Genomic DNA, 23,839 nt, shown 5'->3' with positions numbered 1-23,839 from the left:
TAGTTTTGCTCATTGTCACTGCTTTTTTAGCTCAGCTCTCTACTTCTACCCTCTTCCTCTTTCAGAATAAGATCTTTGTGCTACCTGTATAAGTTAACTGCATTCACATAAGGCAGGTTTTATGGAAGTCATTTTAAAGCATCACTGGGATGTATAGAGGACTGAAGCACAAGTGATCATCATGGTACTGTACATAGGGAGAATGATATACCTGGAGTTTTGTGCTCCATTTGGGGGACCATATTAGAAAGAACAGTGAAGGAATTGTAAAAAGTAAAGGAAGATAGTGAAGTGGTTAAATGGGCTTTGAGAGTTATAACTGTGAAGATCAATTAGGAAAATTGGATTCATATTAATTAGAAAAGAGACTATTCAGAAGGGATATAACATTCTTTGCAATGCCACAGAAATACTTCTGAGGGTAAGAGGCTCCAGATTTCAGAGTTCACAAACTGCAGCTAAGAAACGACCAAACACCAAGGAAATTCAAGAGAAAGCACTTTGTGATAATTTTAACGTGTGGTAATTTTCATGTGTGGAACAAGTTGTCAAAGGCAGCAATAGAAGTTAGTTATGACCACTTGAGAAAGTGCATATAGAAATGACATTACACAATGCAAAGAGTAGACAAGTAGATGCATGAACCAAGATGCCACTGTCCACTTCTAAATATTGTGTGTAGAAAGCAAAACAGGAATAAAGATCTGTCTTTAGTAAAATAAACTGAGACAGAATAGAAAAAGGCTCTTCAGTATTATTTTTGGTGTTTATGCAGAATGTCTGTCAGAGATCTGTAATTTTTCTGTTTTAATGTCTGTTTTGAAACTTTTGTGTGGTGATATTAACTGGATTTAATGACAATATTGTACCTATATTTAGACCTTGAAGCAGGGATGTTCACAGTTGTCAGAGGCTGGTTAAAATAATGTTAACGTACTCAACTATATCAGGAAGTAATTTTAGCTGTTGTTCTGGTACAGACCGAAGGCCTTACCGGTGCCTACCATCTTGCAGGATTGGGCCCATGAAGACCTCAGTGTGAACTAAAACTAATGCTTATAGGTGTTGTTGCTATGGTTATAATGAGTTATTTGGAAAAAAATTAGCACTGAATTATAGTAGACTCACAAAAAAAGATATTTAAAAGAAATAAACTGAAAAATGTATATTATTTATTAGAGTGTACATTTGTAAAATTCCAATAAAATGCAAATATACTTTAGATTGAAATTCTATACTTAGATATTTTTCTTGAATATTGCTTTTTTTTTTTTTTAGATGGGAATGTTTTAAAAACAAATAAGCAAGCAAATCCCAAAGCCATATTACAAATATTTTCCTTAAGAGAATGAACAAAAGCATCAAAAATATAGTTTAATATAAAACCTGCTTCAGTATTAATTTGTTTAATATAGGTTTCTGAAGATGCCATGAAAGAAAAGAATGAAATAATTGGTCGACTAGAGGATAAGACCAATCAAATTACTGCAACTATGAAACAATTGGAACAAAGGTACAGCATCCATCTCTATTTTACTTACTTTTCCACATTCATTCCTCCTCCCTTACTGCATTCCCACACAGCTGCCACTGAAACTTAACTCTCAGTAGGAAGTTTTAAAGAAGCATCATCTTTTGGAATTGCAACCGATGTTTTACCATTGCGTTTCAAACACATAGATTTATTTTTTGATGTTGTGAAGGCCAAGACTATAACAGGGTTCAAAAAAGAACTAGATAAGTTCAAGGAGGATAGGTCCATCAATGGCTATTAGCCAGGATGGGTAGGGATGGTGTTCCTAGCCTCTGTTTGCCAGAAGCTGGGAATGGGCGACTGGGGATGGTTCACTTGATGATTACCTGGTCTGTTCATTCCCTTTGGGGCACCTGGCATTGGCCACTGTTGGAAGACAGGATACTGGGCTAAATGGAACTTTGGTCAGACCCAGTATGGCTGCTCTAATGTACTGTAAGAGTGAAAAAATACAGCCATAAACCAAGGCTTTTTATCTCTATTCTCTTTCACCATTCACTGTTGCTGGCATTCTGTGCCTGCACCCAAGATTGTTCTTTCAGCTACTGGGCTCAATGATGGCCACTTCAGAATTCTGATTCATTGTTACCTCTGTTATATTTTAATGCTATTCAATAAGGATTTGACTCACCAAAGCACATGGTTAACTTTAAGCAAGACTACTCACTTGCTTAAAGTTAAGCCTGTGCTAAGTGTTGTGGATCAGGACCCTGGCTGGCCAAGATTCCAAAGCTTACATTAATTGCTTTGGAAACTCCCTTAGTGTAAAGAATGTACACATGAGTATTACACCATGAATTAGTAAAATGAAATGATATAATACCAGTGTGTAACCTCTGTATTGTGGTTACTATATATTTGTTACATAATATAAAGATGTGACTTGTGTGCTTCAGTTATTTAAATGAAATAGATTATATGGATCGTTAATATTTTTAATTGTAAAATGTAACATATCCATAGCCCTGTCATGTTGGTGTTGACATGTCTTACCATTGTTTTCTTTAAAAGCTACTTATGAAAAATATAATTATGTATTAAAAGATTTAGTGACATGAATATTCTTTTATTGACATCCTTTCTCCTCTTTTTTTCTTTCTTTTTTTCCTTTATCCCAATTTTTACATTTTGAACTTTACTACCTTTATCTGTCTTTGATTTTGTCCATTACATACGTGAAGTGACAAAGATCTGTTAACTCAAACTAGGACTATTGCAATGTCATTTGTGAAATGTGCCAGCAGTGAAGCACAGCACCAATACAAACTTGTCAAAGATATATCATTCTGAAAGCTACTTGGCTATTGATAGAGTAAAATTTGTATGAGTTGGTTTAAAAAAATATGGTTATGATCTTAAATGGTATTGGGAAATCCTGTATTATAATTGGTCAGTAAGCACTAGTGATTTTGACACAATGTCACAAGTTGGAACGACTTTGTTTTCCGAAATGAAATAATCTCCATCCCTTTCTCCCCTCCCCTCCCCTCCCAAAGAATAAAAAAAAATCACTGTAATATTATTGACCAATCAGAAACTAGAATTTTCTAATGCTATTTAATCATTTTACTTTTTTTTAATGTTAAATACAAAGTTTATTTTAAAATGTTAGCTGCCTTTATATTTTTGATTTCTCATTGCCCTCACACTTACCTCCAGTTATAGGGTTTTCCCTCACCCCTTATTTATGGCACTTAAATAAATAAAGAACCTCCCTTTCAATTAATAAAAACCCCCACATTTTTATTGTTGTTGCACTTTCAGTGCTTCTCTATACCAGAAAACATGTTGTCAACTCTTTTAACGTGGTTGCTGGTATCATCGCTTTCTTGAGTAGCGTAGACAGAAGTATTTTTTCCTGAGAACTGGCTAAAACAGCTTATAAAAATGTTCCATATGTTCTGTCTGTACTTTACAAAAACAAAACCCAAATCATTTCTGTATTTGTAGGACTCCCTTATACACAGCTAAAATACAGTTCAGTCTGCTAGCATAGAGTAGAATGTAAGATGCTTTAACAGAGCTACTGTATCATGGAAACAACCGAGATATGATTAGAACTAAAGACTATAAAGCAAGAACGCCTTATCTACGTAGAAATCTTCATAGCTGTAATTCCCCCCAGTACAACTCCACCAGGGTAGCAATAGTGTAAAGTGTATTATAGGCAGGACTCAGACATTTAGGGGTAGATCCTCAGATGGTATATACATTTTCAACTGAGGATTTGCTCTTATCTGAGTTGCTACCCTGGTGGAGCTGCACTGGATATAGCTATAGAGTGTGCAAGCTGCTAGTGGAGATACAGATTCTATAGATGCTAGCATGGTTCTCAGAAAAAAAAATCCTTGTCCATATTAGTCTTGGAAATTGTGCTACTGCAGTTTCAGCTGTAGTTTAGAGAGGGTCTTAGTGGTGTTTTTAGCTTTCCTGTTTCGTTTAGTCTTTCACCCTTCTCTGCCTTCTGGCATAGCAGCAAGAATTAGCCTTGCTGTGCACCAATATTCTCCCTTCTCCTATCCATCCACTTTGGCCCTATTTGTATTACAATTACAAACACATCAAGGAACTTCATTACAACACATTGTCTTGTAGAGTGGACCCTAACAGTTTTTCATACCTAGGCCAAATTCAGATGCTTTAAAATAACATGGTTCAAGTCCAGTCTGTTGTCATTTCTGCACTGGCAGTTCTTGGTAACTGTCCCACCAGTGCAGCTTCATCATTGGTAGCATGAGTGTAGATGGGGAACTGGAGCTTTTATTAACATGAAATCTAATTCTGCTGAGATGTCTAGTAATGCTGGTGCACTGTCTGCATGAGCCCTCTCATTGGTTGTCTGATAGCACTGCAATGGTAGGCACTTTCCCAAAGATGGCCAGTGTAGATGCATACTACTTTATAAAACATTAGTAGGTGGGCTCCCTAACATGGTTGTGTTTGTAGTGTAGACAGGGCCAGTAAGAAAGCTTTCATTTAATTTTACATTTAACAATGATTAAACTGGGAGTTGTATGTTACTCTACATTCAGCTGACTGGGACGTGATGATTCAAGCCAAGCCTTGAGAGAAGAGCTCCTCAGTTTTCTCTGAACAAGACTTTGAGGGCTTGTGTACGCTACAGATGCTACAGCAGCACAGCTATGGTGCTGCAGCAATGCTGTACTGTAGACACTTGCTACAGCGACAGAAGGGGTTTTCCATCACTGTAGTTAATCCACCTCCTTGAGAGGTGGTGTTCTTCTGTTGAACTAGTGGTGTCTAGACTGGGACGTAAGTTGGCTTCACAATGTCTTTTGGGGGTGTGATTTTTTTTCCACACCCCTCAGTGCAATGTAACTAGGTCAACCTAAGTTTTAGGTGTAGACCAGGTCTGAGAAGGGAGAAAAGAGGCAATTGTAAAATGAGATACCTCAATTGGGATGGGGCTCTGAATGACATTTTACTGGCTACTCTAATCTTCCTTGTATATCCCAATAAGACAGTTGAATATGGAGTAACATACAATTTTTGAGTTAGTGTTTACATTTCAGTTAAATTTAAACCCCATATTTTTTGGGCTGAAGAGAAGGTCAAACAGAGATAAATCTTGATGCATTGGTGAGGTATGAGTGAGAGGAGAGGGCTATCCAAAAAAGGAATGCAAAATCCCTTTCAAATCAAAAGGAAAGATCTTAAATGAAAGCCTGACTTCTGTTATTTATTCAGTTTTATTTGTTTTGTTTATCATATGGAGCTATTTTAAACTATGATTTTTAATACACATTATTTAAATGTATTTAATAATGTTATTTATTAGTGGTTATTCTGTAAGTATAGTAAGATGCTCCAGGGTGTGTTCTGCTGTCTTACTACAGCTGTGTTCTTGCTATCTGATTCCAGTGTTCCATATTCAGGCTCATGTCTGAATTCAATCAAGCCATTCCAGCACAACACACACTGTCTTATTGATTCATTAGTATAGACAAAGTAGTTACTGTACTTCTACAGTTCTTGTAAAAATGCCTCCCACGATAAAACATATATGTACGCTCAAAGTTAGAGCAGTAAGAGATATAGATCAATTATAAAATCTGTATGGTTATGCTTTGATGGCATCTGTTAACGGTGAACATAAAATAAAAACAAATTGGAAGACTTAATCTGCTTTTCTTTCTGTAGTGAAAACCAGAAGCTAGATTTCTAGGCATTGTGTGGCTCTCTCGTTTGAGTTTGTGAGTTTCCCCCAATCTTTGTTTTTATTTAGAAATGTTTCTATTTCCCCATTTTTCTTTTATTTGTCTTCTTCACCCTTTACACCCTAGTTCTAGCCTCAGTTTTACCCAAAGTTGATTTGAATTACACCAGATTGCAGCAAGCAGAGAAGTCTCAAGTGGAAGCTGAGAATGAGGACAAGAAATTCAAACAAGACTGTATGAGTAAATCTGAAAACCTGCAGAAAGAAATCTCCCGAAAGGAGAAGCAGCTGTAAGTATACTTCCCTTTTGGAAAAAATATAAGGCACTTAAAATCTTTTTTCCTTTTATGTTTACTTTAAAACATTCTGTTAACTAAAAATGTAGGATACATCACATAATACAGGCAGCACATTACTGATGATCTTTAACTGGATAAAGATGCTGTCTAGGAAGATGTGTATTAGGCAAGGGCAGGGTGGAAGAAAATCTGTCATTCCAAGTAAATTAAGCTCCAAATGAATTTTTTTAAATAGCTGTCCAGCCAGAAGAGGGGGAAGAACAGGCATGTTTTTTGGCTGAAGATACAGTCTTAACTCACTAGGGAAACAGTAGTTAACAGGAACAAAAATTCTAAATTTATAATAAACTAGATTAACCCACATTTTATTATTGTAAATCCTGTAGATATAGCAGCATAAATTTACAGAAACTGCATAGAACAATTAAACTATTCAGGCTTGAAAAAGAAGCCAAAATCCTTCAAAGTGTTGAAAGGCACTCATGAAATCCTTGAGTCTGCTAGAAACTGAAATATTAAATCAAGAAATAAAAGCCAAATTCTGCTTTTACACCCGTGGAATTCCCTGGACAGGTATTTGGTCCAGAGAATCAGGGCAACCACAAGTACTGATGAAACAGGCAGTAATAGCAGAAATTAGCACTTAGACTGTGCTTTCAGTGCACTTTATGAACATCCCTGTGAGGTTGGGTGGTATTTCTCCCTATTTTAGTGAGAGAGAGAAAGAGAGTGAATGACCTAAGACTACAGCAAGGGAGTTCAAAGTTTCCAATCTTGTGTTCAGACCACATTGCCTCTCTTACTAATTTGAGTATCAATACTTGTTCAACCATCATGACAAATGTTCGCTTTACCACCACAGTCATCTTCACAGATTTTGGCAAAAGAGCAGTTCAAACCTCAACCTTAGAATTCCGCAATTCTGAAACCTCAAGGTCATGTTCACTTCTGATCTTTTCCAACAAACAAGATGCTGAGGTAGTGTCCCAAAAAGTAAGTTTTTCCTTTAAAAAATGACTTAGCTATCCTGTTATAAAATCAATATGGACACAAGTTCCTCCTGAAAAACTTTCATAACTACAGTCAGATCTTTCCACCTTCATTAGGTAGTAGGATTTCAATCCAGCAGTTTACTCTCACCTGCCATTAGTTTGTGTTTTCTGTGAAGCTATAAGGAATCATTCTTTGTCCATTTAAGTTGATGACAGAATGGCAACAGTGGATCCACTGACAGATTGGCCCCAGTTCCTTTAACTGTAATCCAGTAGCTGTGATTAGTATAAAGCAGAGCCTCCTTTATATCATCTGTTGGATAGGAATTTCAATAATATCCAGCAACTCAAAATACTTTACACTGTATTCAAGATACTTTAGAAGTTATATATTCTTAATTCTGTCCCTATAATCTCCACTCTGAAATAGAAAATAGAGGCTTTCCATTTAAAGTCTTACTAATACAACAGCTTTTATGAGCTCTAGAAATGCATTTAACCACTCATCTTCTTTCATATACAAGATCTGTATTATAATAAAGCTACATGACACTTAAGACAAACAGGAAAGTTCTCTAATATGCATGTTTCAGTTGCCAAAGAATAGTTACTAGGACAGCAAATTAAATCGTTGCAAAAGCTAGTTCTTCAGAATTGTTTGACACCCTCAAAACCTCTCTCAATGAAAGCCCTCTATTTTCTTATCACTTGTTACACTTATATACAAAATCTTCTTAGGAAATTGCAGATAAATGTCACAATATTAAAAATAACGAACTTGTAAACAAATTACAATAGCAAACTACTGTTTTTTGGGCTGGACTGATAGTGAAACTAGAAAATTGAAAAGGTGTATTTTGTTAAAAAGATTATACTGAAATGCACCATGATGGTCTTTTGTTTGCAATTCTAGTGTTCAACTGGAAACAGATTTGAAGATAGAAAAGGAATGGAGACAAACCCTGGAAGATGATCTGCAAAAGGAAAAAGAAACTTTATCTCATCTGAGAGTAGAGACCCAACAAATAATTTGTCTTAAAAAAGTAAATTCTGGAGGAAAACTTTTCAAATTCATGTTATCTGTAATCTAAAAGTGAACTTGCCAGGCTTTTAAAATATAAATTTTAACACTCCCAGATCTGAAATACGTAATGGAACAAACATTTAGGTTTAAAAATACAAATAAATAGATTTAATTTTTTTTTTTAAAGCAGTCCCTTCTGACCCCTGTAGTCTTGAGTTCAGGATTCTGTGTTTTCCATAAAGAATAATGAAATCCACATTCTCCTTTCTGAATCATACTGAAGGATATCTCACTAAAATCTTGTGATGGGCCAGTGACGGTAAATGTTCTAATCCGTCAAACCCCGTTTATCTTGCTACTTAAAAATTTCACTAATATCTATAGTATCTTTACATTTCTTTACCTTGGAAGTGATTGAAAAGAAGCAAGTATGTGGAGGAGGAACTAAATAGCCTGCTTGGTTATTTAGCATCAAACTGAAATGAAATTAATTTGTGAGTTGCTACCGTTGCTCTTAGAATTGGATCTGAGATTTGAACAGAAATAGATATTTTCATGTCCCAGCCAGACTCCCAACAGTCACAATTTGGTACTGGAAAGGCTGATGTTAGAGGCTCTGTTAGGAGTTCCTGAAATCCTTTTGGCACACCTAGATTCTGTTTCTTTTCCAGAGGAGTTACTTAGAATGGTCAACCACAAGCAGAATAAAATAATCAGAAATCACTGCTGGGATTCAAGTAGAGTAAATTCTTTTGAGAGAAATTCAGGAGGCTAAAAACCATGAGGAAAATGAAGTCTGCCCAGACTCTAATGCTAGGAGGCACTGATAAGGGAGACTAGGTTTAATTAACAAACTACTGTGGGTAAGAGAGAGTTTTTGAAAAGTGCTCACTAACCTTAAAAATTGCCTGAATATATAGAAATTAACGGACTGTACCATGGGTAAATATACAAAAAATTGCATAGATTCAAAATGTCATTTTAAGTTTAAAACAATTAAAATCTTTCAGGCTGAAGGAAATTACACAGTCAAAAATAGAGGAAGCAATAGATTAGTGAACAGTCAGGGGGATAATGCATGATCTGAAACAGGAGAGCAGTGTTTCCACTATTGTGTATTAGACTCCCAAATAAAATACTAAAAAGAGTAACAGCAGTATATTCACAGAAGGATATTCCTTAATGGAATGAATATTTGTTGTATACCTATCTGACACACTCAGTGTGATCGGATTTTAGGAACCTACTGTTGTTTTCAAGTACCATAATTGGAAAGAATCCACCCATAGATGTTACGGTTTTTCAGGATTTTATTACTCGGGCCAATAGAACTAAAATATATTCTAGAGACATAAACTATAGAGTTAAATTATTTGTTTCAGTTTCTTTAGTTTTTCAGGAGCAAGTAACATAAAGCATATTTTCTATTTAGAGCAGCTAGCTTAACTGGTAAAACTCAGTTAATAAATTTGAGGATATTAGTGTCTCATTTAAGAGAATTTGATCCTCAATTTTGCCTGTTAAGGCACATATTAACAAATTGGCATGTGTTCATATACATTGCTGCTGAACTCTCCAGGACTGGTATCAGAGCTGTGTACCCTCTTCTGTTGGTGTAGCCCTCTCAGATGGCCTATCATAGCCTGTGATTGGTGGTATCGTTAGCAAGAGGTAAGGCACACTTGGATGGCGTTTGGCTAATTGCTCTTGTCAATGTTTGACAATGAGGCAGCAATTAGTTAGTAGACTTTTCAGGTAGCAAGAGTTGCTGGGATTTTTATGGTCTCTCTTTTGTGCAGTTCAGTGTTTGGGCTATATTTTTGTGAAGAGCTCAGATACTAACGTGAATGGGTGTTTACAAATCTTTAAATAAGAATTTTAATTACATTCTGAATCTTCATTTAAAAAAAATAAATTAAAAAAAATAAAAAAAGTCATGCCCTGTCAGGCATGGTACCAGATTTTCCCCAGATCCCATGCTGACTGCGGCTAGCACCTTGGGAGAAATTTTTGAGGCTGGCCAGTTTTCTGTCCTATGTCTTGGACTTGAGTGCCCAGTGTCCGGTACCCTTTGCCCCTCTGCCCCTTACCAGATATCAGCAGTTGATATTTCTCGTCTTGAGGAACCAGTTAATGTAAATAACAGCTAAAGAAAAAGAGAGGGGGGGATCTTAAAGAAAATTTTATTAGGCAGTCAAGAAACCAAAGCAAACCAGACGAGAAGTAAGTAGACTTAAAACATATGAAGGTCCGAAGTTACACCCAATTTCACCTAATGTAGGTGAAAACTTTGTTCTAGAGGCAGATCTGAGATAAAAATGCTTGTATTGTTAAACCGTGTCTGCTTGTTTCATCTCTGTCTCTTAGTATCACGGTGTCTAGAGGATAAGTCCATCTGCTCTCTTTGTTAGCCTACTTTCCTCTACTCTTCCTTGGTGTCATGTGTCTTATCTCTGACTTCCTCTTGGTTTATGCTGAGAGCCATTGAAGGAGTGAGAGCTCTCCTCTGTATTCTTTTCAGAGTTTCATACTGTCATCATAGTATATGAGTGTCCCCTTCCTCTTCTAGACGTGCCATTGCCTCTCTGTTAGTACCCAGACTATGTAACTTTTTGACAGAGCTTACAATTGGAAGGGACTCAAGTAATCCAATCCAGTCTCCTGCTATCACAGGCAACCCTGTCCATATAATCTCATTCATAAATTTATCAAGATCTGTCTTAAAACTAGTTTTAGTATCTTTAAACTTTAAGTATTTTTAAATATTTTCAAGTGATTTTATTTTTCTCTCTCTTTCTGCACATCTACTATTGGATATAATATTTAATGCCAACCATATTCTCTAGATAGGCTATTTGCTGAATTCAACAGGTGTATATGCAGCTTCATGCCTTCCCCATGCAATGTCCTCTTTCCTGCTGAAACAGTGCATTGAATGCTCATTTATATAGCTGCTCTTATCCCATCCCATGTTAATCTTTGCATCACAGTGCTTAGTTATTGTTATATTCAAAATATAGCATTGCTGGGTTTTGAAGAGGAATTAATTCTTGATTTGCATTTTAGGATGAGGCTTAGTTAAAAAAGGAAGAATAAGTCTTAAGGAAGAGCAGACATGCTTAATTTTTAAAGAACTGACTATGAAAAGAGAGAAATATTGTCCAAAATATTTCAGATTTAGGAAGTTTTTCAAGATCTACAGTAAAGAAGCCAGTTGAAATTGTCTTGTTTCAAATTACCACTTGTAACTGATCTACTGAAAATAATTATTCTATAGATATTTTATTTATTAGTCATCACCTCTCTTAGCTGTTTCGAAACCAGAGAATCATAACTTTTTTTTTTAAGTAATAGGATGTGTGTGTTCCTTTAGAAAACTGTCATCTGACATCATTAAATGGTAAGATGAAATACCCATCTGTACATAGTAGAAAGAAAAATGTGAATTCATTACTTCTTATGAGAAAAAGAATCCCTGACTCATACGTTCCAAGTAATGTGTTTTCCCTGAAACAGTTAAGATCACAGCCACCTAAAGTAGGGCAAAAAAAAAGGCCTCCAGCGACAGTCACATAACATTACTGGATGTGGAACACAGGCAAAACCACTGGTGGTAATTATGTGGACACATCTTCCCTCTTTCCACCATCACACAACTTTGTTTATGGGGTTGCTATTTATCCTTTTGAGATTACCAAAATATTATTAGTGATTATTGCCCCTTCCTTTAACCTTCTGACTTGACATACAATACTGGTTAACATGTAAAGTTCTAACACTTGCTTATTACTTAGAAAGTAACTTTTATGTACTATGTTATTTCTTCTTCTTTTAAAAAAATGCCACCTTTTATTTTTTTTAAAGGAATTCCTTAAACTACAGGACAAAAATAGGCAGTTGAAAAAGATATGTCATGACCAAGAAGAAGCTCTCCAAGAACTGGCCTGCAAGCTTAGCGAGTAACTTATTTTTCTTGATGATTTTTGCAATGTAAAATTCAAGATAAAGCTACTGAAAATAACTGTGCAACTACCATGGAAATTGAGACCATGGAAATTAGGGAGGATTACTGGCTTCAAATGAAATTTATTCAGTTCAGTAGGAGGAAATTATCTGATAAATTTTCAGAAAAGAAAGGTGTGTACAAATGGCCTGGGTCTGCATTTCGAACAGATTTACCTTCACATTAGGGTGGTGGGTAGCCTCTAGCAGTCATATAATGGACTTAATTATGTCCATCTCAGAAAAACCAGCCCTAATTAAATATGCTTTGGGCAATCTTAAGAAATTCCTCAGACTTGTCTGTTGAAGATCTTCCTGTCTCTTAATAAATGAATTCAAGACATTGTTGGATAAAGTTTGAGCATTTGTGTGAACTCCATTTCACTAAAGACTAATTCTGTTAGGAATCAATAACTGAGGGTTCCACAACAGGAAAATTGATTATAATTTGAGATGATTGCTCACATGGATCCCATTCCCTACTCTTAGGCGATGTACATCCCTGGCATATGAGCTCAGAAGCTTTTAGCAAGTAGTGATCATTAGATGCATGCACACGTTCAATCCTCTCCAAATGTGCTAGGATTCCAGGGTATAACATGGGGTGCAACTCCAAAGACTGTTCATTTCATTAGACCATTTATCAGCAGTGGGCTTTGAACACAGTTGAGTGTCCTTTAACACTTTCCTCCTTGGTATTTTTGAGGAATGCTTTCTCCTTTTTAAGGATATTTTTCTCTTGTAAATAGTCATGCCATGACTAATGCTGCTGTGGTTTACATCCTATGTCAAAAAGAGTAGTATCATGTAGCCTAAAGCCCTGTTTATACTGCTTTGTTTTGCACTGGTGTAGTTGGACCCAGGATAGATGTTCTGCAATGGAATAAAATTGCTTATACTGGTGAAATTTAACACAGTAAGTTCCAAACCCCATTTTGCACCAGTGCAGTGTGTCAGCATTAAGAATTTGCATCTAGATTTAGTTACATTGGCGTAAATTTCTCAAGTCTATACAAGCCCTAAACATATGCCACCATTCATAGGATTGCAAACTCTTTGGAGAAGAGATCGTGTCTTCCTTGTGTTTGTACAGCACTGAGCATATTGGGGCCCTGAACTTGATTGGGGCCTCTGGGTGCTACGGTTACTATAAATATTTTTAACAATATATCAGCCAGAAGTTCATAATAATTTGCCTTTGACTTTTAAAATAATTGTAACTTCTAAAGTATTTTAACCATATGTGGTAACTAAATACTTTCCATAAATGTCTAAACTATATATAATCTTCTATGTTTAGATCAAAGCTTAAAATAGAAGATATAAAAGAAGCAAACAAAGCATTACAGGTTAGTAAGATTTGGAGGGAAAATGTGGGAGGCTTTTCTTATAATTATTTTCTTGAACATTTTTAAATACATGAGAAGAGATTTGTTTCTCCAAAGGTAAGCATTTAGGATAGATTTTCATTTATCTGGTCTCATGTGCCAGGATGAGATAAACAGGCATGCTCTGAAGCACTCAAAGGAACAGTTTAACTGCTTCTGACCTACTTTAATTTTGTTTAGAATGTTGTGATGGGACCTTGGTTTTTGTTTTTAATTTGCTATCAAAATACCTTAATCTTTTAGTTTAAAAAAAGTATATTATATGAAATAAGCCAATATCTCCTTGGTGAAATTAAATTCCAGCATAGGTTATTTACTCCTAAGGAACTCAATTATTACTGAATATAAATTTATATAAGAGAGCCTGGTGAAATGTCCTTGGAGCTTTTTAGCTTCTGGATTTTGGGTGCTATCCTGAATGCTTATGAAGCTCTCTGGGGCAGAGACCATCTTCTTGTTGTTTGTTTTTACAGTGCTTAGCACAAGGGGGCCTTGGTCCATGACGTGGGGCTCCTAAGCCCTACTATAGTTAGAATAATTAATGATAAAATTATTTTCATGTTACACTTGTTTGAAATAATTTCTTGTGTTCATTCATCTACTCCTCAAGCAGAGTTGTGATTTATTGATTTTTTGTTTGGCCAAAAAGAACTTAACAGTTCACAATGCTGCTATCCGTTTCCCCAATCTGAAGCATTAGATCAGGGGTTGGCAACCTTTCAGAAGCGGTGTGCTGAGTCTTCATTAATTCACTCTAATTTAAGGTTTCGCGTACGAGTCATACATTTTAACGTTTTTAGAAGGTCTCTTTCTATAAGTCTATAATAAATAACTAAACTATTGCTGTATGTAAAATAAATAAGGTTTTTAAACTGTTTAAGAAGCTTCATTTAAATTTAAATTAAAATGCAGAGCCCCCCCCCCAGACCAGTGGCCAGGACCCGGGCAGTGTGAGTGCCACTGAAAATCAGCTTGCGTGCCACCTTCGGCACACGTGCCATAGGTTGCCTACCCCTGCCTTAGATTGTTGCCATATGAGAGGCAGCATGGTCCAGTGGATGGGGCTTTGGATTTGCTTATGTTCTGTTACTGGCTAGCTGTGGGACACTGGGTGAATCACTCCACCCTTTGTACCTCTTTTTCTTTTTTTGAGTAGTGTCCCTGCGGGAGCTCCACTTCAAATGCACATGTATCCCTGCGCCTTTGGAGATTTGTGGTAGCAATGCCTGTTTGACCTGCGCATGCCTCCTACACATCCTCATGCCCCATACTGAGACTATATAAAGCTGTGCAGGCGAACCTCCCTCAGTTCCTCTCAACCACCATTGGCCTTAGACAGAGTTTAGCGTGTGCCTGTTTGCTTAGCGCTTGTTTGCCTCTTTTATTAGTGTTTAGCTGTAGGGTTAGTAGAGTAGGTTCAGTACCTTATAGTTGGACTGTTTGTCCCCTTTTCTTAAATTTTTGTTTTTGTTTTTTTCTTTTCTTTCCCCCCCAATGAGGGGTTTGAGTAACTTTTTTTTTTTCTTCTGTCGGGAATCTGGGCTACCTGGGCTTTATGCGAGAGGCACATTTTAGAGAAGCAGTCCCTGTTAGTCATGGGCACTCCTACTGCATTCATAGTTTGGGAAACTCTCATACTCCTAGCAAGTGTAAAATCTGCTTGTCCTTTAAGGGAATATCCTGTAAAAACAGGGAAATTTATTATAGACTTTAAATGATTAAAAAAATACTACCGGTATATCCCAGCCAGAGACTGAGTTTTTTATTCTCACCCAGCACCAAACTCTCTGGTCATGGAAGCAGTCAATGAAAGAGGCAGGTGGTGTACCGAAAAGGCCACTCCTTATAATAATTGATATGTCAACTGATATGTCAACTGGTTCATAAGAGCTGTTCATCAGCAACAGTTCAGGATAGCTCATCACCAGGCGCTGATGTCAAAATATGACTACCTGAACTATGAGAAGTTTAATGATTTTATTGACCATTTACTACAGGAATGTCGAGGACAGTTCTGTGTGCCATAGTAAAGGAGGATCAGGCTTTTGTAAAAGACCTCCCTGTAGGCTTCATTAGATGTGGCTGACACTGCAGCCGGGTCTGTTTCCATTGCAGTTATGACAAGGCTAGCTTCCTGGGTTCAGTTGTCTGGGTTTCCACAGGAGATGCAATTAACCGTGAAGGATTTGCCTTTCAATGGCCAGAAGCTTTTCATAGATTCCACAGACAACTCACTTCACACCCTAAAGACTAGGGCAACACTTAGGTATTTAGGAATATATGCATTTGCTGATAAGAGAAAATGTAGATGTCTCAAAGATCCCACCCTATTCAATTTTCTATCTCCCATAGAACACTGGAACCAACAGCTAGAAGGTAAAGATTTTCAAAGAAAAGGCTTGTAACTACCTTGATTGCATCATCTGAGCCTTTGGCATTGTCCAAACATCATTTTTGATGGTTTGGTCTAGAGTCCAGACCACCTAATGACCAGACTTTATCAGCTGTGTTACACATACATCCCTTCCTCAATTTGGACACCGCTTCTCTGTATTTCATCAAGCATGGGAGGCTATAACATTGGACAAATGGGTATTGGATGCGATTACTTTGAGTTATACAATCCAATTTACCTGCCCCTTCAACTACTTACCCCCTCACAATTAATTCTTACACAGGAAATCTCATCACTCCTAAATCTAGGAGCCATAAAACCAGTCCCACAAGGGAAAAGGGTTCTATTCAAGATACTTTCTGATACCCAAGAAAAATGGATCTCAGAGAACTGGTCAAGGATGTCAGACTCTTAAAATTCAAGATGGTGTCCCTAGCAGATGTAATTCCTTTCGTGGAATCGGGACTGGTTTGCGACCCTCAACCTCAAAGATGCCTACTTCCATGTAATAATTCATCCTTCCCACAAAAGAGTTCTTCAATTCACTTTCAATCATAATTGTTACCAATACCAGCTCCTACCCTTTGGTCTGTCCTCAGCCTCTAGGGAACTCTCAAAAATTATGGCAGTTGTAGATGCCTACCTCTGTTATCTAGGAATAACTGTCATTCCCTACCTCAACAACTGGCTCCTCAAAGTTGGTCATATCAGGAGATATGGTCAGCAGTGCAAACAACAATTTCAGTATTCTGAAGTCTAGGCCTGCACATAAATCTTGAAAAATTCATTTTCTCAATGATTTCTCTTCATAAGAGAACTTCCTGATTTCATAATGGGAGATCTTATCTCCCTCTCACCTGGTTTCTTACTCTAAGGAATCTTGTACAAAGAGTGCAGCTCAGCCCTCGGGTTCCAGCAAGGACATGTCTGCAACTGCTGGGACACATGGTGGCTTGCATTTTGTGACACACAACACCAGGTTATATCTTCAATGTCTCCAGGGATGGCTCAGGACTGTTTGTGTACCCAACAAACTTGGTTTGAACAAGCAGGTATCGGTACCTAGATAGATTCTACAGTCACTCACCTGGTGGCTGAATCATTGCAAAGTTTGTGCAGGAATACTGTTCAGCCAAAAACACCTTACAGTTATATTAACATTGGATGCTTCCCTCTTGGGATGGGGAGCACATTTGGGTCTTCACACAGTCCAAGGCAAGTGATCACAAAAGGAACAGCGCTTGCACATCCATCTGTTTGAATGAAGTGCGATCAGAAATGTTCACCTCCACTTTTTTCCCTGCTCAGAAACAAGTCCATCAAGATCTTGACAGACAGCATAGCGTGCATGAACTATATCAATCATCAGGTCAGAGGATTTCCCTCCTCACTGTGTGCCAAAGTGATAAAGCTTTGGAACTGGTGCATCACCAGTTGGATAGTCATCTTGGCTTCTTACCTCCTAAGGATACAAAATACCATGGTGGACAACCTGAGCAGAGGTTTCTCCATAAATTTTGAATGGGAGTTGGACTCTGGAGTCCTCAGCAAAATATTCCTAATTCGGGGATTTCCAGAGGTTGACTTTTTTGCCACAGCAACCAAAACAAAGTGCAAGAAATTCTGTTTCAGAGGAGGATTCAGTCCCCAATCTCAAGGAGACTCTTTCCTCGTTACATGGACCAAAGATCTTTTTTATGCATATCCTCCAATTCCATTGCTCTTAAAGGTCCTTATCAAGATCAGACAGGACCAAGCCAAAGTCATTCTGACTGCACAAACTTGGCCAAGCCAAGTTTGGTTTCCCAACCTCATCAAACTCACCTCTCACCCTCTGTGGCAGCTCCTGATCATATCTTGATGGTTGTCTCAGGATCCAGGTCAGATGATTCACTCTAATCCGAATGTCCTGCAACTGGAAGCTTGGTTCCTCAGTAGTTTTCAGGACAAGAGATCACATGTCCATTGGGAAACAAAGATACCATTAAATAGCAGAAAGGAATCTACTAGACACACTTACCATCTTTCTCCGACCCACTCATCTCTTTCTTCAATTCTGGACTACTTGTTGGAGCTAGAACTCATGGAAAGGCCTGAATATTTTTTTTTTTTTTTGGCAAGCTTCATTTAATGGCAATGACAGCTTTACATGTGGTAGAAGGTTTCTCAGTATTCACTCATCTGACCACAACAAGATTCCTAAAAGGATTTATCATTTTTTTTCTCAGTTTAGAGCCCCTATGCCACTTGTGAGGTTCTTGACTTGGTTCTTAATTGCCTCATGAAACAACCCTTTGTGCTTGCTGCTACATCTCTCTTTGAAGACTGCCTTCTTGGTGGCCATCACCTCTGCTCAAAGGGTTGGGGAGATGGGGACTCTAATGGCAGATCCTTCTTTTACTGTGTTTTCCAAGAAGAATGTATCTTTACAACCTCATCCAAAGTTCTTATCTAAGGTGTTCTCTGGGTTTCATATCAACCAAGCTACTCACCCTCCAGGTTTTTTTCTTAAGCTGCATTAGCCTACAAAGTAGTCTGTCTTTCATACACTGGACTTTGAGGGTGTAAGCCTTTTCCTTGAACAGAACTAGGCCATTCAGGAAGACCCCTTAGATTATTTTTGTTTCTGTTTCAGATTGATCTAAGGGAGTGCCTGTTTCTACTCAGGGACTTTTTAAATGGATCTCTGAATGTATTATTGCCTGTTATGATTTTACTCAAAATACACTTCCCCTAAGAGTGACTATACACTCTACTAGATCACAGTCTACAATTGTAGTCATACTCAAAGATATTCCAGTTGCTAAAATTTGTGGGACTGCAACAAGGTCCTTGGTGCACACATTTTCCAATCACTATGCCCTAATTCACGCTGCAAGATCAGATGTGTCAGTAGGCAACACAGTTCTTTCTTCAGTAATGAACTCTGTTCTGAAACTCCCACCTCCTTAAAGGGTTACTGCTAGGGAGTCATCTAAAGTGACGCACCAACAGGGATACTACTCAAAGAAGGAGCAGAGGTTATTCACTTTGTGCAATAACTGGAGTTTTTTGAAATGTGTCCCCCTGTGTGTGTGTTTCACTACCTGCCTTCCTCCCCTTTGCTTCAGAGCTGCCTCTGTGGGCTTTGCAGTAGAGAAGGAACTGAGGACAGTTCACCTGCGCAGCCCTACATAGCTTCAGTATGGGGCATGAGGATGTGTATGGTGCTTGTGTGGGCCAGATAGGCACTGTTATAAAAAATCTCTGATCAACGGCACGGGGGGTGCATGCGCACCTAAAGTGGAGCACCACAGGGACACACGTTGCAAAGAACTCCAGTTACTGCACAAGATGAGTAACCTGTCCTCCTCTTCCCACTCTTTATTCCTCTTGTTTATTTAGCCTGTGTAACATTACCCAGGGTACAATCTGGACTGTTGAACAGCTGTGTTCCCTCAAATCTCCAAGTTGGGGTGCCTTTTACAATTCTTTGCTGTAAGAGCAAACACTTGTGGTCCTGCTCTCGCACAGCCTCTAAAACATGTAAAATCGCTCCCAGTTGAATTGCATGAATGCTTTGGCCACTCGCTCATGAATTACATACAGGGCAACACCACCAACTTCCCAGTCCCATACCTTCCCCCAGAAATGTGCATCTTGTATTGTCCAGCTCTCTATTGGACAATGCAAGCTCATATAAGGTCCGTGATTTCATCGGTGGAAAATGATACGCACAAACCTTGTTATCTCAAGTAGAGATTCCCAATGCTTCAATACAAACACGCACTGGTTTAGATAAAACAAGTTTATTAACTACAGAAAGATAGATTTTTAGTTATTGCAAGTAATGAGGCATAAAAGTCAGAATTGGTTACAAAAAGGAAATTAAAGGTAAAATGCAAACTAATACAGAATTTAACAAGCTAAGTGTACTTAAAAGCAAAAAGAGTTTTCTCACCATATGCTTACAGCAATCTGGCTGGATTGCTTCAGCCAGGACCTCCCCCGATTCAATTATTCTTCCTTTGTTTTTCAAATATTGTTTATGTCATGAGTAGAGATGAGGGGAGAGGTATTTTGTGGTGTGTGTGTGTGTCCTCTGTTCTTACACCATTCTCCCCTCCTTGAGGATTATTTCCAGCTGGGGTTCAGGTGACCGTCTGTTTATACAGGAACCACAGTTGACCCCTATTGTCAATATGTAAAGTTCTTGCTTAACACTCTTCTTCATGCTGAAGAATGGCCACTTAACTAGGTGTTAGTTTATGATAATCCATTTGATTATGTTGATACCTGGTCCCATGTCAGGGTGTCTTTGTCTCTGAATAAGTGGTTTGAGCCAGCTTTTCTAACCTTGGAACATGTCAGAACAATGTTATACAGTAAACTCTTACAACTTTACATACAATGTTGCCACACATATTTTACCCAGACAATAATGATCAGCAGATTGAGTTTTCAAATGATACCTCACAAGGCATACTTTGTACAAAATTTATCATAGTTTTGTAAAAAAGAGTGAACATTGGGTACAGACTGTCACAGCCTGTGCAAATTCTTTTGGGGCAGGCTCCATCTCTTATGTCTTTCATGTGTTTATACACATGTGTTTATACAGTGCCTCATGCACTGGGACACTGATCTCAGTTGGCATGATGGTGGTACAACTCCAAATGCTACTGTAATATCAATAATAAAGAATAGTGCTTCTGTTGAGCACTCCTGTCCACAAGAGCCCCAAAGTTTGGATGTGTCACAAATATTTTGTGTTCTTTGAAAAAACTTTTCCTCTCCTCCCCTCCCCTCCAGGGACAGGTTTGGCTGAAAGACAAAGAAGCTACACACTGCAAGTTATGTGAAAAGGAATTTTCTCTTTCCAAAAGGAAGGTAAGATTGGGTAGAGATCTATATCAATTCCTTTAAATGTCTTTAAATGTCATATGTAAAGAACATTCAATTTACTACTCTTAGAGGTACAGCAGAGACTCTCACACATGAATTAATACATAGTTATTTTAGGGACATGTCCTAAAATGCTTATATTTGAACGTCTCCGTCTGTGTTTGTTGTGTACATACAAACATGGGCCCTGATTCTACAAGGTGCTCCATGTGGGCAGATTCCTCTGCCTGCACAGAGCCCCACTCATGACTTCAGGGGCTGGTCTGTGCAATGCACCTTGTAGGATCAGACCTTTAAGTAACTTTTTAAGTGCACTGAGATCTGTTACTGTCTCAAGTAAATTATTACAGTTGGTGATATGCATGTGTATCATATTTAAACAGTGTTTGCAATGCATATTTATACAAGAGACTAAGAAAATATGAATGAATATTTTGAATGAGTATGAATTTTAAAACCGCTTGAAGAAGGTTGTATTTGGGCATGTGCTTTAACTGCTTCTGAAATTAAATTATCTCAATCATTTTATTTTTTTTTATTTTAAATCCTTTTAGCTACTAGATGAGATTCTGGACAGATCATTTCATTTTCAAATCAAACCCATATTTGACTTCTACAAATGTAATTCAAGACATTTCTAGCATGTTATTTTACAGCATACATGATGCTGCATGCATAGGTCTTTAAGAGCAAAATCAAGCCCCAGTTAGTGGTAACATTATTTATAGTGCATTTTCATTTGATTTTGGTAATTTTAGTTGTACTTCACTTAGGTCAGAAAAAAAAATAGGGGGTTAATAGATTGGTAGCCTGTCTAGAAAAGCATTACAGATTGGGGTTTTTCATGTGTTGTCCTGTCCTCTTTACAAAACAGCCATCACACTTCTTACCTAGAATTTAAAAGTTTAATTTCAAAGAGTTCTGTTTCTGTATTTGTTATGACAGCTGATTATCAAATGTATAACACTCTTTCTGTATTCAATTTAAAATATCCTTTGGTTTTTCCATCTTTATTTAGCATCATTGTAGAAACTGTGGTGAAATTTTCTGTAACGCCTGTTCTGACAACGAACTGCCTCTACCATCCTCGCCAAAGCCTGTACGAGTCTGTGATTCCTGCCATGCGTTTCTTATACAGAGATGCTCTTCTAACATGCCATAAAATTCCTCTACAAAATATTTATGAACTATTGCTATTTAACATATTATATAAAAAGATATAATGTAAAGTATTAACATGTATATTCCTGGAATACAGGTATGCGGTTTAGTTTTGGATTTTCAAAACATACTAAAGCCTGGTCTACACTACAAAGTTAGGTTGATGTAAGCCACCTTGTGTTTACCTAGTTGTGCATGTGTCTACACTTAGGGCAGGTCTTCACTATGGGGGGGGGGGAGGGTCGATTTAAGATACGCAAATTCAGCTACGTGAATAGCGTAGCTGAATTTGACGTATCGCAGCCGACTTACCCCGCTGTAGGGACGGCGGCAAAATCAACCTCTGCGGCTTCCCGTCGACGGCGCTTACTCCCACCTCCACTGGTGGAGTAAGAGCGTCGATTCGGGGATCGATTGTCGCGTCCCATAAATCGATCCCCGAGAGGTCGATTTCTACCCGCCGATTCAGGCAGGTAGTGTAGACCTAGCCTTAGTCTCCTACTGATGTAAGCGGCCTGTTATGCTGACGTAGTAACACCACCTTCCCAAGCAGCGTTGAGCTATGGTCAATGCATCATGAGTGTAGATGCTGCGTTGCCCATGTTGACTCTTAACAGTCCTCCTGCAGCTGTCCCATAATGCCCAACACTGACCGCTCTGGTTTGTTGTGTAGACGTGGCCTAAGGGAGTTAGATATCCAGCTCCTATTGAAACTTAATGAGAAACGGGTATCTAGCATCGTTGCGGTCCTTTACAGATCCCAGCCTTTAATATTTGATTCTGTTTGTTGCACTCAACAGGCAGCAAAGGAATAAAAGGTTTTATATAGTTTTAATGGAGAGAGTATTTCATATTGAAGTTTTTCTTCAACAGAGTTCATGTAATAGTATTTAAAAGACATTGAACAAAAGTTTGACAGGAACCTATTACCTTTTCTACCCAAACACAGACAGTGGGAATTTGAATAAACGTGCAGGCTAATTAAACAATTTTGTAAAATATATTAAATCAATCTTGTTTAATTAAGCATAAGTATTTACATAGTTAACATTTCCCTTATTTTTAGTTATCTACTTATTTAAAAAAAACTGGGCTACTATTTTAGGAGAAAATATACCCTTATAATGGCCAAAATTACTCTCAGGCCTGGTCCACACTAACCCCCCACTTCGGACTAAGGTACGCAAATTCGGCTATGTTAATAACATAGCTGAATTCGAAGTACCTTAGTCCGAACTTACCACGGGTCCAGATGCGGCAGGGAGGCTCCCCCGTCGATGCCGCGTACTCCTCTCGCCGAGCTGGAGTACTGACGTCGACGGCGAGCACTTCCGGGATCGATCCCAGAACATCGATTGCCTGCCACCGGACCCGGAGGTAAGTGTAGACGTACCCTCAGATATATGCAAACAACTTCCATTGATGTCAACGGAAGTTCCATATGCATATCTGAGGACAGAATTTTAAATTTAGATTAGTCATAAGTGTACATTATGTATTTGCCATATTACATTAGAAAAAAATCACTGCTTCACACTCAAAACACTGTTTCATTATTGTGCCTGTTTTTTAATACTTTTGATCTTCAGATTTCTGAGATAAACGGGAATATGTTAATTACATTGAAAAATCATCTTTAGGAGGAAATGATTCCATAAATGTAAATTAAATATATTTTGTGCTCTTTTAGGTCATATTCCAACTGAGGCACTACAGTAAAGTTTTTCTTTTCATAATGTTTACAGGATACAAAAATGTTTTATTTTCTTTTAATTATTCAGTGGCGAAAAAAGGAAAAATCCATTTTTTTTTTTTAGCAGTATTCTATCTGGTTTTTAACATTTCATCCCCTAGTTTACATTATAATACTTTATTTAGAGGCTTAATATTGAGTTAGTGCATAAACATCTTTCTGTTCCTGCTACCAACTGCAGAATATGTTTACATCAAGATAAAATGCTTTAAAAGCTAAACATTTCAATA

At 37.7% G+C, this 23,839-nt stretch overlaps 1 protein-coding gene across 7 annotated transcripts in view; it reads left to right on the top strand.

Moving 5' to 3' along the window:
• Positions 1–22,068, top strand: part of RUFY2 (RUN and FYVE domain containing 2) — a 55,373-nt gene extending 33,305 nt beyond the window's left edge. For 4 of the 7 annotated variants that reach the window (XM_034776127.1, XM_034776126.1, XM_034776125.1 and 1 more), the window contains 7 exons: positions 1,416–1,513; positions 5,882–6,001; positions 7,916–8,045; positions 11,891–11,985; positions 13,329–13,377; positions 20,603–20,680; positions 21,714–22,068. In XM_034776127.1, the coding sequence (XP_034632018.1) occupies positions 1,416–1,513; positions 5,882–6,001; positions 7,916–8,045; positions 11,891–11,985; positions 13,329–13,377; positions 20,603–20,680; positions 21,714–21,857 (714 nt within the window). In that variant the 3' untranslated portion in view covers positions 21,858–22,068. Of the gene's footprint in view, positions 1–1,415; positions 1,514–2,715; positions 5,677–5,881; positions 6,002–6,872; positions 7,004–7,915; positions 9,698–11,890; positions 11,986–13,328; positions 13,378–20,602; positions 20,681–21,713 lie in introns of those variants that run through there. The other 3 variants (XR_004646493.1, XR_004646494.1, XM_034776129.1) reach the window with 3 other exon arrangements.
• The last annotated feature ends 1,771 nt before the right edge of the window (positions 22,069–23,839 follow it).

This window comes from Trachemys scripta, chromosome 7 (genome assembly GCF_013100865.1).
Source record: "Trachemys scripta elegans isolate TJP31775 chromosome 7, CAS_Tse_1.0, whole genome shotgun sequence".
In the NCBI taxonomy this organism is placed as follows: Eukaryota; Metazoa; Chordata; order Testudines; family Emydidae; genus Trachemys; species Trachemys scripta.
Note: the sequence above shows the minus strand (reverse complement) of the source record. Positions and strands in the feature narration are given on the sequence as shown.